At 50.3% G+C, this 13,807-nt stretch overlaps 1 protein-coding gene across 1 annotated transcript in view; it reads left to right on the forward strand.

Annotated features, from left to right (window-relative positions):
* LOC306898736 (dynein axonemal heavy chain 7-like) overlaps nucleotides 1-13,807 on the forward strand; it is a gene marked incomplete at both ends in the record, with an annotated part of 101,709 nt that overhangs the window by 79,957 nt on the left and 7,945 nt on the right. The window contains 4 exon segments of the mRNA XM_079464478.1: nucleotides 6,167-6,343; nucleotides 6,874-7,035; nucleotides 7,538-7,738; nucleotides 7,838-7,999. Coding sequence (XP_079320604.1) covers nucleotides 6,167-6,343; nucleotides 6,874-7,035; nucleotides 7,538-7,738; nucleotides 7,838-7,999 — 702 coding nt within the window.

A 13,807-nucleotide genomic window follows, 5' to 3' on the forward strand; every position in this document is an offset into this window, starting at 1 on the left:
TCACTGTTTTGTTCTAAACGTGCTATTGCGCTGTTCCCTTTCTGTCGGTCTCTCGACGTTGTGTCGAAGCCGACAGATGGGGTTCGCCCTTGAGAACCAGTCATCTCTGACTATTTTGAAAAGGCCAATGAAATTTGGCGAATGAAATTTGCATGCCGGGCTCCGCCCCCGGAAATCCGGGTATAAAAGGGGAGCCGGCGTGCTCATTCATTCACCTTTTGTTCTTCGGAGCCTTCGCATCGAATGACGACTACTACAGCTGAATTCTTGACGTGGTGCAGCGGATTGTCCCTTCCGAGCGATCATCCCCCACGGCGTTTCAGCAGTTCCAGAGGTGTTTTCTGAAAGAGATATTTTCCTGAAAGAGCAAATTTCTCAGCGTGGCATGTCCCGCTGTTCTCGTGGTTGCGGTTCCCTCATTGAGGAGGGGGACGGACACGATGCTTGCGTCAGGTGTTTGGGGGTCCAACACGCTGAGGCAGCGTTCGTGGAGTCATCCTGCCCGCACTGCGGGCAGATGGCGATACAGACGTTGCGGTCACGGGTGGCTGCGCTCTTTCGAGAGCCAGCCACCACCTCGTCTGCTTCCCGCTCTGCGACCGCGGTGGCCACGGCCCCGCCGTCAGCAGCGGCGAGCAGCTTGGGTGGCATGGGGATTTCCGTGAGCGTCAATCCGTCAGCCGATGGCTCGCGGACCGTTCACGCCCCGATTCGCTCGTCTGGCCGTTCCCAGGAAGGCGGTTCCACACCGTCTTACTCCTCCGTCACCGTCACGACGATGAGATGTCCCTCGCAGCATCGGAGGGCGACCTTCTGGCATCCGACCCTGACGATTCCTTCGAGCCGTCTCCGTCAGGAGATAGAGTTCAGGAAAAGGCAGACGTCGAGATGTCGGCCATGCTCTATTGGGCCGCCGCGAGTATCGGGCTGCAGTGCACGGCACCGCCCACGCCCCAGCGCTCACGGCTGGATAAATGGTACATCGGGTCCGAGCACGGCTCCAAGCCGCGCACGCCCCCTGTACCTTTTTTCCCCGAGGTGCATGAGGAGCTCAGCAAGACCTGGAGCGCCCCCTTTTCGGCTCGTTCCCGTCATGCTGACTCTGTCGCCCTCTCTTCCCTCGATGGCGGGGCAGCTAGAGGCTACGTTGATGTCCCCCAGGCTGAACGTGCAGTCGCGGTGCACCTGTGCCCGCAGACGGCGGCCACCTGGAGGTCTCGACCTAGACTCCCGTCTAAGCCGTGTAGGGTTTCGGCATCGCTGGTGTCGAAATCCTATAACGCTGCTGGACAAGCTGCCTCAGCTCTTCATGCCATGGCCATCCTGCAGGTCCACCAGGCCAAGGCACTGAAAGAGCTCCACGAGGGTAAGACCGACCCGAAGATTATGCAGGAGCTCCGCGCTGCCACCGACCTTGCCCTCCGGGCGACGAAGGTGACAGCGCGAGCTTTGGGTCGGACGATGTCCACGATGGTGGTCCACGAGAGACACCTCTGGCTAAACCTTGCGCAGATGCGTGAAGCCGAGAAAGTTCGCTTCCTCGATGCTCCCATCTCGCAAGGAGGGCTGTTTGGTGACACTGTCGAGGATTTCTCCCAGCAGTTCTCGGCAGTGCAGAAGCAGACGGAGGCAATCAAGCACATCCTGCCCCGCCGCGACCCGACCGCCTTTCGGCCGTCGAGGTCCCGTGGAACGTCTGCCTCCCAGCAGCCCCGGCCTTCTTCATCGTCAGCTCCGGCTACGGTGCCCCCTCCTCAGGCGGCCCCCCGGAAGAGGACGGAGAAGAAGCGACCACCGTCTCGTCAGCAGCCGCCGCGGAAGCAGAAGCGTTCCTGACGAGCCGGACCCGGGGAGATCGGGCCCGACCCCAGCCATTCCATCGCTGACGGGTCGGAAAGGGACGGTCCCTTTTCAGGGCCTAGCGCCCACTTCCTCACAAAAAGAGCAGTCTCTCTCTCTGGGTCCCCCTTCCAGCCGCACTCACCCTCCGCAGGACGGTGTTCGGCAACTCGACGTTGCGTTGTGGCGACATGCAAGGCCGAGTATAAAATCGCGCAGCCCTCAGCACTCTCACCTCGACGGTGCGTTGAGCTGCGCCGCCGCCAGGCAGGCAAATCAGCGGAGCCAGTCCCCCCACGAGGTGGGGCCGGCACCGCTAGCCAGCGAACCGCCCTCCCCAGGGGCGATGAAGCAGATCGTACCTCTAGTGCCCCTGTCGCAGTCTTTGAGTGCTTGGTTAGCACTCACCAGACCGTCAAGGTGGCTGGAGAACACGATCTGTCTCGGCTACTCGATCCAGTTTGCCAGACCTCCACCCAAGTTTCGGGGCATCCTCTTTACCTCGGTCAGAGGCAGGGATGCTCCCGTGCTGCGGGAGGAGGTGGCAACCCTTCTGGTGAAGGGAGCGATCGAGCCCGTCCCCTCGGCCGAGATGTCCAGCGGGTTCTACAGCCCGTACTTCATCGTCCCCAAGAAGGGTGGAGGGTTGCGCCCCATTCTAGATCTGCGTGCCCTGAACAAGCACCTCCAGAAGCTGCCGTTCAGGATGCTCACGCAGAGGCGCATCTTGACGTGCGTCAGGCGTCAAGATTGGTTCATGGCTATCGACCTGAAGGACGCGTGCTTTCATGTCTCGATTCTCCCTCGTCACCGGCCGTACCTACGGTTCGCTTTCGAGGGGCGAGCATATCAGTACAGGGTCCTCCCATTCGGTCTGTCCCTGTCCCCACGTGCCTTTACGAAGGTCGTGGAAGCCGCCCTCACTCCCCTCAGGGAGAGAGGTGTGCGGGTACTCAACTATCTCGACGACTGGCTTATCTTAGCACACTCGCGAGAACTGTTGTGTGCACACAGGGATCTGGTGCTCCGGCACCTAGACCGTTTGGGGTTACGGGTCAACCGAGAGAAGAGCCAACTCTCCCCTGCGCAGAGTTCCTTTTTTCTCGGTATGGAACTCGACTCTGTCTCCATGACGGCGCGGCTCACGACAGAGCGCGCACAGTCAGTGCTGAACTGCCTGAAACTCCTCAAGCAGCGACCAGCGGTCCCCCTGAAACTTTTTCAGAGGCTCCTGGGCCACATGTCGTCCTCGGCGGGGGTAATTCCCCTCGGGTTGATGCACATGAGACCGCTGCAGCACTGGCTACAGAGACGAGTTCCCTGGAGAGCGTGGCACGCAGGCAGGAGGTTGATCGTCATTACACCTCTCTGCCGTCGTATCCTAACCCCGTGGTCATCAGTGACCTTTCTACGGACTGGCGTCCCCATGGGGCAGGTCCCGAGGCGCGCCGTGGTAACGACCGACGCCTCCTTACGGGGTTGGGGTGCGGTGTGCAAAGGGCACACAGTGTCGGGTCTCTGGACGGAGTCCCAGCTGTGTTGGCATATCAACCGCCTAGAGTTGTTGGCTGTTCTGTTGGCACTGAGGGGACTACGGTCCCTCGTGCAGGGCCAGCACGTACTGGTCCGATCAGACAGCACGACTGCCGTAGCGTATATCAACCACCAGGGGGGTATACGCTCACGACAGTTAACGCAACTTGCCCGACGCCTCCTCCTGTGGAGTCAGCAGGTGACGAAGTCTCTGCATGCCACTCACATACCGGGCGACCTGAACCAGACAGCCGATGCGCTCTCTCGTCAGTCGACGCCCCGTGGAGAGTGGCGACTCCACCCCCGTGCGGTCCAGCTTATTTGGGTGCAGTTCGGGCGGGCACAGGTGGACCTGTTTGCCTCCCTGGACACCACCCATTACCCACTTTGGTACTCCCTGACCGAGGGCCCCCTCGGCACGGATGCCCTAGCGCACAGCTGGCCACGGGACAAGTGGAAGTACGCCTTCCCCCAGTGAGCCTCATTGCACAGGTCCTGTGCAAGGTCAGGGAAGAGGAGCATCAAGTGGTACTAGTTGCGCCGTACTGGCCCAACCGGACTTGGTTCTCGGAGCTAATGCTCCTGACGACAACTCCCCCCTGGCCAATTCCCCTGACGAAGGACCTTCTCTCGCAGGGGAAGGGCATGTTGCGGCACCCGAGACCAGACCTCTGGAACCTCCACGTCTGGCTCCTGGATGGGACGAGGAGATCATGAGTGGTCTACCCCCCGCGGTGGTGGAGACCATCACTCAGGCTAGGGCACCTGCCACGAGGCGGCTGTACGCCTTTAAGTGGCGCCTCTTCTCGTCTTGGTGTTCTTCTCGCAGAGAAGACCCACGGATTTGCTCGGTCAGGCACGTGCTGTCCTTCCTGCAGGAGAGGTTGGAGAGTAAGCTCTCTCCGTCCACGCTGAAAGTGTATGTAGCCGCTATCGCCGCTCATCACGAACCAGTTGCTGGAAAACCTCTAGGGCAGCATGACCTGATCATCAGATTCCTCAGGGGCGCGAGGAGGCTTAACCCACCTCAACCGCGCTCCGTACCCTCTTGGGACCTCAATGTGGTCCTGGCGGGCCTTCAGAGGCCTCCCTTCGAGCCCCTCGGAGAGACCTATCTTTCTCATCTCACGATGAAGACGGCTCTCCTGACGGCGCTCGCCTCCATCAAGAGGGTGGGGGATCTGCAAGCATTTTCCGTGTCCACAGAGTGCCTAAATTTCGGGCCCGGTGATTCTCACGTGATCCTGAGACCTCGGCCCGGCTACGTGCCCAAGGTCCCCACCACTCCCTTCCGGGACCAGGTGGTGACCTTGCAGGCGCTCCCCACCGGGGAGGAAGACCCAACCCCGTCCGTGTTGTGTCCAGTACGCGCCTTGCGCCTCTACGTGGACCGCACGCAGAGCTTCAGAGGCTCTGAGCAGCTCTTTGTTTGTTTTGGAGGTCAGCAGAAGGGGAAAGCTGTCTCCAAACAGAGGCTGGCGCACTGGATCGTGGACGCCGTCACGACTGCGTACCGATCTCAAGATTGCCCGTGCCCGCTGGCAGTGAGGGCACACTCCACCAGGGGTGTTGCCTCCTCGTGGGCACTGGCTCGGGGTGCCTCTCTGGCAGACATATGCAGAGCTGCGGGTTGGGCTACGCCCCACACCTTCGCGAGGTTCTACAACCTCCGCGTGGATCCGGTGTCAGCTCGAGTCTTGCAGGATAACACCAGGTGAGACCAGCGGCCGGCAGGGCGTACGCCTGCGACGAGCGCCACTCCACCTCTTTAGGTGGGTCAGTGCGCAATCATCTGCCTCCCTTCTTTCCCCTCGGGCGAAGAATAGGCATTCCATCCATCACTAAGCACTCAAGGCAGCGGGCTGGGCGGAGCAGCCTGCCACCTTTGGCGGGCACAAGTTGAGTTATCTACGTGTGACTCTAACCGACCTCAGTGCTCCAGACGTGGTAACCCCCCGGCAGGGTGGTTCCGTCTGAGATTCCGTCATGAGTTGTTCCCCCCGGAACCCGTGACCTTCCCCGGGTGGGCATCCACCCTGCGGATTCTCGCACATACCTCCCATGAGTTCTTCCCTACCGGTAAGACCATGCTGTTTCTCCACTGTATTCCCCCCGAGGGTGGGAAGTGGTCTCCGTAGCGCACCTCCCCCTTGAGGGAATAGCGCTTACCCAGTGGTCCTATGGCCGGACGGCTCTCGCCATTGGGGCCGTCTGAGTTGACAGAGGGCAGGGGCTACCCACCTTTTCTGAAAGCTCTGGGTCCCCCTGTCTACCTACTGGAAGGTTACAATCTCGCGAGAGCGCTACGTCTGACTCGCCTAGGCTGGCCAACGTCGCTTCGCTGGAGATTGTGACGCGGCTATTGCCGTGGCGTTTTCAATAGGAACCCCATCTGTCGGCTTCGACACAACGTCGAGAAACCGACAGAAAGGGAACGTCTCGGTTACGTATGTAACCTCTGTTCCCTGATGGAGGGAACAAGACGTTGTGTCCTTCTTGCCACGACAATAGCCGTCCGCTGCAGCAGTCACGAGATGCTTTCAGGCTCCTCAGCACAAAAGGTGAATGAATGAGCACGCCGGCTCCCCTTTTATACCCGGATTTCCGGGGGCGGAGCCCGGCATGCAAATTTCATTCGCCAAATTTCATTGGCCTTTTCAAAATAGTCAGAGATGACTGGTTCTCAAGGGCGAACCCCATCTGTCGGCTTCGACACAACGTCTTGTTCCCTCCATCAGGGAACAGAGGTTACATACGTAACCGAGACGTTTCTCTCTGTCTCTTTCCATGTCAGGTTGTTCCCATGGTACAGGAATTTGTGTCAGACATCCTTGGGCAGCAATTTATCGAGGTTCCACCCTTTAATCTGGCCGCAGCATTTGGAGACAGTCACTGCTGTGCTCCACTGATCTTCATCCTTTCCCCAGGATCAGACCCCATGGCTGCTCTTCTAAAGTTTGGCGAGGAGCAGGTGCTCACTATATTAGCTGCACATTTCACGCACATCATTTTCAAATTATGGCTTAAAGGTCCAGTGTGTAGTTTTTTGGAGGATCTATTGAGAGAAATGCATAGGTGTATTAAGACCTTATATAATGAAGCGCTATGTTTTTATTACCTTAGATTGAGCTATGTCTATCTACATACACCACGGGTCCCCTTCACTCCGTTGTTTCTACAGTAGCCCTAAACAGACAAACTGCTCTACCGAGCGCTTTTCCTAAATATGTTATCTCCTTCTGCAAAGAACGAAAATGTGGCGATATCTTAGTCCTGTGTCAGCCTCTGTTGTGCTTCAAAAGGGAGGGGTGGAGTGAGCTGTTGGTTGCAATTCGTAACCTAACCAAATAGATGCTGCTAAAATCTCCACGTTGCTATCATTATTCGAGAGCTTAAACTACACGTTTTTGTTTAGGTTTGGTGGATGACCTCTTGTTTTTCTTGTTTATAATGATTTCTGAACTGTTGTTATTAACACATGCTGTCTGGGTCATTGTTCAGGGCTTCACAGGAAACAGGCTGACCTCTCTGTCTCTGGGTCAGGGTCAGGGTCCAATCGCCATGAGCATGATCAAGACCGGTGTTAAAGAGGGGACATGGGTGGTCTTACAAAACTGCCACCTGGCCACCTCCTGGATGCCCACACTTGAGCGTGTCTGTGAGGTAGCATACAAACACTTGACTGTGACGGGTCATTGCATTATTCTTCAGAAATTATTTGCTAATTTGTATTTATGTAATATATGTAATATGTGTCATTTAAGCGCACAAATAAACACCATTTATTTATACTGTTTGCATACTTGAACACACTGCTTGAGCACAACTGTTCTCTTAGTCTGGTTATATTAAGGGATAGTTCACACACACACAAAATCTGTCATTATGTTTCGCCTTCATGTTGTTTAAATCCTGTATACAACGTTTTCTTCTATGAAACACAAAAGAAGATATTTTGAGAAATGTCTCAGTGGTTTTGGGTCTATACATGGGTAGTTTAGCTACCAACATTCTTATAGTGTCAGAAGAAAGTCATACAGGTTCGAAATGACATGAGGGTGAGTATATGAAGAAAGAATTGTCTTTTTTTTGTGAGCTGTCCTTTTTATTTTCTAGTACGTTTATCATTGAAAACATTTTGAAGCTGCATTTTGACTTTCCTCAGGAGCTGAATCCAGACACCACTCACCAAGACTTCCGTCTATGGCTGACCAGTTACCCCTCTCCTAACTTCCCTGTGGCTGTACTGCAAAACGGAGTCAAAATGACCAATGAGGCACCCAAGGGCCTGCGCTCCAACATCATCCGCTCCTTCTGCATGGACCCGATATCTGACCCTGAGTTCTTTGACAGCAGCTCAAAGTCGGTAGGTGCTGCACACAGACAGAGACATATTATCATCTATCATAGAAAGTGCTTGTTAATTCTTTTATATGGGGCAAAAACAAATCGTTGTGTGTTTCAGGCTGTCTTTAAGAAGCTTCTGTATAGCCTGTGCTTCTTCCACGGCCTGACCCAAGAGAGGAGAAAATTCGGTCCTCTCGGATGGAACATTCCCTACGAGTTTAACGAAACAGACCTGCGCATCTCTGTCCAGCAGCTACACATGTTTTTAGACCAGTATGAGGTGAGATAACAAACACATTTTCATCACACACACTATCTTCGCATCACCCTTTTGCTTTTCACGCTTTTCTGCGTGCCCTTAAAAAAAGACCGTTCTTGACATTTCCCCAACTTCAGAGAAGCGCTTCTCGAACTTCCCGTCTTCCTTTCAAAACAAGCAGACTGAATAAGCTGATCAAGAGCTCTCTGAATGCTCTGACATTTCCCCGGTAGTACGTAGTGCCACCCACTGCATTAGCAAGGGAAATTTCAACAGGAAATGTCACAATCCCGCCACTCTGTCCGTCTTTTCATACCCGCACAAAGATCAGTATATCGAATCCACTAGGCTGACACGCACCTCCACTTCATAAAAAAAGAGCCTTTGTTGAGCGGCCACACTTTCAAGACTGGCAGAAAGGTTGTTGCTTTTTGAAGCGATTTCAACAATGGGGTGGAATAGTTATAGAGGGGCGCAGCCCTCGTCTGAGACGTCATGTTCAAAGTGAACCACTTATATGAGACTTTTTTATAAAACTTTAATTCTGTTTTGCATTGTAGTGGGGCTCGGAGGTTTTGTCCTCTGTTCATAGCAAGACACCAAAGAGCAGTTTGTCCGTTTAGGGCTACTGTAGAAACAACACGGCGAATTCCATGTAAGTGGACTCGTGGCGTATCTAGATAGAAATAGCTCAATCTAAGGTTATAAAATCATAATGTGTCACTACGTAAGGTCTTTATACACCTGTAACACAGTTGGTGGCTGTCATGGGTTGTGCATGTAATGGAAATTTTCTAGTCTAGCTTCTTGATGTGTCTATCTATATGTTTATGAAGTTTTTATCCATGTTTTCTTCTCTATGTTATCATGTTTTTCTCTATACACGTCATACCACTCTGCCTTTGCCCTCGAGCAGAGGCCAAGATGTTCTGTTTGGAATAACGGGCATCACTTCTCGGAAACCAGCTCGGGATTCTGGCTAGGGGGCAAAGGGAGGGGGTTTTCACGTTTTAATATATAAACTCTGGGTGCAGAAGGAAAGAGTGCCTTTGCTCTGCACCATGCTCATTGCTTATGATGCAGATTAAATGACAATAAAATACTTTGCAAAGTACCTGATGTCTCTGTATGTTGCGTTTGTCAAAATTGACTCACCTTGATTAAGGAATAAGAAAATTCCACAACAATTTGGCGACGAGGTATGGGATCACAAGGCTGACGGAGAACGGACTAGAGTTGACTGATCATCCTGGACATAGCAAATCCAGCTCTAACCCCATACAGGGACGAGAGAACTCTACTCCGGACTCCAAGCTGACGTGATCCCAAAAGAACTCAGTGCAAGGCACAAAAGTGAAAAACGGTGAGTTGAAAATATTCTGAACAGTCTGAAGGAAAGGGGAGACTACTTAGCGCTAAACAGTCTGGTTAAAGAGAAGTGACTACTCTAAATCGAGATAGATTTTAAAGAGTCTGAAAAGAGAAGTGACTACTCTAAATCGAGATAGATTTTAAAGAGTCTGAAAAGAGAAGTGACTACTCTAAATCGAGATAGATTTTAAAGAGTCTGAAAAGACATACATACAGAGAAATGAGGAAAAGGTGGGGAACGGGAAGTTTACAAGGTGTACCCTATCTGAAAGAAAAAGCAAACTTTCCTGAAAACGGTACATTTAGTACCACAAAATTAGAGAAAATAAGAGAACACATGGGGAAAAAAAACATATTTAAAATGTCCAAAAGAGAAAGGGAAAAATATGATGAAGCGTGTAAATGTTTAGAGTTATGGGAGAGGGAAGCTAATAGACGTGACTATGTTTTTAAAGGAATGGCATTGGAAGAACTGCCACCACCGAAAACTCCATTGTACCCTGTTTTGCTTGAATATAATGATTTAACCCCTCTGTCTTCTTTACCCCCATCTATGACTGAGTACAAACACCAACCGGAGGATGATTGTGTCCCTCCTCACCGACATCTGAACCCGATCGAGGCAGCTCCAGTGCCCCCACCAGTATCTCCACCAGCACCAGTGCCGCACATGCCACAGCCCGCGGTGCGTCAAAAGCAAGAAAGAGTGCATCTAGCACCGGCAGACAAAGAACTTTTGACCTTTTGCAAAGAATTCTCACCCTCAATGAAAGAATTAGAGAGACTGTTGAAAGTCAAACTGAAACCATCTGACCTGAGAAAGTTACAGGGTAAATGGCCTGTGGAGGAAGTATTTAAAGAACATTCTGGACTTCAGCCTGATGCAGACGGACCAGACATTGGTCCGTTCGAAGGACATCTCAGATCCACTTTTCTGCGGAACCTCAGAGAAGAGCTGAGACGAGAAGTGGAAAAATCATGCATCGAGCCAGATCGCGCGAGAATGAGCGAGATCGTCCGTCACGCTGTGCACGCCGAAAGACAAACGGACAAGAAACAGTTTCAAAAGAAAAACACCCAAGATAAAGAACTCCACATGGCTCTAATGAATATCGGAGTACAGCACGGAGGAAGAGGAAACGGGAGGAGAGGAGGTCAGTGGCGTGGACGTGCTCAAGGAAGAGGAGGTTTTAAACCCTCTAGCACCTATGATCCAGAGAAATGTTTCAATTGCGGAAAGACGGGGCACTGGCGCAATGATTGTCCTGAGCCTCGAGGAGCGCGGAGGTCAAGAGAAAAGGTAGATGGAAGTGAGGAGGTGAGGCATCATTCCGAGGGTGGTGAGTATGATTTCCCTTAGCATATGCAATGAAGAAATGCTTTTTCCTACTGTATGCAACGAAGATCTGCTTAGCTCACATTCCATGATGAATGAAAACTGCTTTCTGAACTTTGCTAAAATGCACAATGCTTGTGTGCAACAAACCGCTTGAATTTTTGATAGATTCAGGGGCAACAAATAGCCTACTGTGATTCACAAGAAGTGTTTAAATTTGCCAGAGTCTAAACTAGCTGTGTTTTCCCTAAATGCTAGTGGCTCTAATGTAAAATAATTGATGTCAAAAGGGTGCAATGTGAGTTGGGGAGTGTCAAATTTCAACACAGGTTTCTCATGTCTGACTGCTGCCCGATTCATTTGCTGGGCAGAGTCATAATGTGTATGATGACAGATTGAGCATGATACCAACACGACCCGAGTGCAGCGCTCGTACAGCTGTACGATGTAATATTGAATTACGTAAGTATGATGTAGAAAGTATTGCCTCACAGAGCCTCATGACGTTGATTGTAATGGTGTGGGGAGATGTGGGTGTTTTGCTGACAAATATGCGCACCCCATAGAATGGGTTAAAAGGGATGACGTGCAATATTCAAATTTGTTGCATGCCCATCGTGAGAATCATGCCTGTCTGTCAGCAACAAGGGGACTTGAAGTGTTTTCACACACAAAAAGATTTATGAAGAAATTTTGGGAAAGGTGCCCGTACAACTGTTGATAACAGGAAAATATTATGTTTGGTTGTTTAGGAACTGTGAGCCTGTTGTGATAACGCCGAAGGGTAATTTTCATCCACGCAAACAGCAATACCCCCTCAAAACAGAAGCCTCAAATCAGAAGCCCTCAATGGCATAAGGCCAATTTTTAATGAGTTTAAAAAGATTAAAAAAATAAAGGCATAGTTGTGCCATGTCCAAATTTACCGGTGCGCAGGCCTTTGTTTCCAGTTTAAAAGATAAGAGAAAAGAACACAAAGTAAAATGTCTCCAAAGTCCAGCTGGCAAAAAACAATTTGTTCGTTTTTTGGGTCACGAAATTACTGACCGTGGCAGACAGCTGTCCGCAAAGCGTGTCTGCAATTACAGACATCGCAAGTCCAAAAGCAAAGAAGCAATTGATATAATTTTTAGGGACCATTTCTCTGCTCAGACAGCAGAGCTCATTGCACTCACACACGCATGCAAATTATCAAAGAATAAAAATGTAGACATTCACACAGATAGTAGATATGCATTTGGTGTAACTCATGATTTTGGCACACTTTGGAAACACAGGAACGTTTTGAAAGCTGATGGTAAAAAGATTCTTACACACAGGTTGCTGATATGCTATCTGCCATTCTTCTACCAGCAGCCATTGTTGTGTGTGACTATGCCACACACACTTTTGTATCTGAAACTATTTTTTGCAGGAAGCCGACGAGCTGACCTTGCAGCAAAGCAAGCAACATCAGAGACAGACAGATTGTCTCCAGAAATCACTAACAGAACTCTTTCTCTTGCAGAGATGCAAACATTTTGCAGAACCAGCTGAGCGTGCACTCTGGAAGGAGTGCTCATGTAAATACACATACAATGTTTGGGGGGGCCGAAATGTGCTTCACCTGTTTGCCAAACATTTTTTCTCTGCTTTTGCAATTTTGACGCATGGCCTAGACCACGCGTCAAAAGGGGGGATGTTACAAGGCAATGTGTTTTTGTGTTTTTGCTCTCAAAATTTTTGTGCAGGTCAAAAGAGCAGTAGCAAATGGAGCTGACAAATCATTACACAGCTTCCAGGAAGTCGTGGGAAAGACACACCTCCCACTGCAAAAAGGTCCAAGGAGGGGCAACTCCATCCACAATGGCTCTTCGCAATGGTCGTGCTGACAAAGGGAATCAACTGTTCGAAGTCGGGGATGCATCGAACCCTGAGAAATTCGAGATTATAGAATTTTTTTTGTGCAACACTATATTCCAAGTTTAATAAAATGGTATGGGGAGGGACAGTGTTACCCTAATTCTGCTAGGTACTGGGGAACAAATATGTATTTGTGTAGAGGTACGTGTACCTCAGTTGATGTTCTGGATAAGGCAACAAAATTTGAAAATGTGGGCCATTATGTCCCCTGGGACGGCCAAATAAAAAGGAAAAAGACTAGCTCTTACTCAGAAAAATTTGAATTATGAGGGAACGGGAGCAACTTCCCAAATAAGAGTGGAAATATGGAAAGTGACGAAGGTTAAGCAGTGTGTGTGTAAAATGCTCAGGGTCAGTTGTTGTTTCTACATTCAGGAAGCTGGATGATATGACTGAACAGCCTAAAGTTGGGGAGTGGGGCTGAAGCAGGTGGTGTTACCAATTCTAGTGGGATTTTAAGAACTGTTTAGATAGAAGAATGAAACCTGTAAGAGAAAGGGCGTTGCTCATCTTACATGGTCAAAGTATAAAGATTTTGGTTATCATATATGATAAAAGGGGGGAATGTAATGGAAATTTTCTAGTCTAGCTTCTTGATGTGTCTATCTATATGTTTATGAAGTTTTTATCCATGTTTTCTTCTCTATGTTATCATGTTTTTCTCTATACACGTCATACCACTCTGCCTTTGCCCTCGAGCAGAGGCCAAGATGTTCTGTTTGGAATAACGGGCATCACTTCTCGGAAACCAGCTCGGGATTCTGGCTAGGGGGCAAAGGGAGGGGGTTTTCACGTTTTAATATATAAACTCTGGGTGCAGAAGGAAAGAGTGCCTTTGCTCTGCACCATGCTCATTGCTTATGATGCAGATTAAATGACAATAAAATACTTTGCAAAGTACCTGATGTCTCTGTATGTTGCGTTTGTCAAAATTGACTCACCTTGATTAAGGAATAAGAAAATTCCACAACATGCACTCCACCTTTTTTCCATAGACAACAGCACACCATGGTCACATTATCACAGTGGGATCAGAGAAAATTGCTAGCAAACATGAAGAAAAACGTTACTTTTGTTGGCCACGTTATTGGGACCTGTTCACTTGTTTCCGGAAAGCTTGTAAACCTTAACAATATTACAATTGAAGAACAGCGGAAATTCTGGAAAGGTGGGTTCTGATGTGCTCTATTATCTTTAGATAGATAGATAGGCAGGCAGGC

This window comes from Barbatula barbatula (genome assembly GCF_947034865.1).
Source record: "Barbatula barbatula genome assembly, chromosome: 9".
NCBI classification, from domain to species: Eukaryota; Metazoa; Chordata; class Actinopteri; order Cypriniformes; family Nemacheilidae; genus Barbatula; species Barbatula barbatula.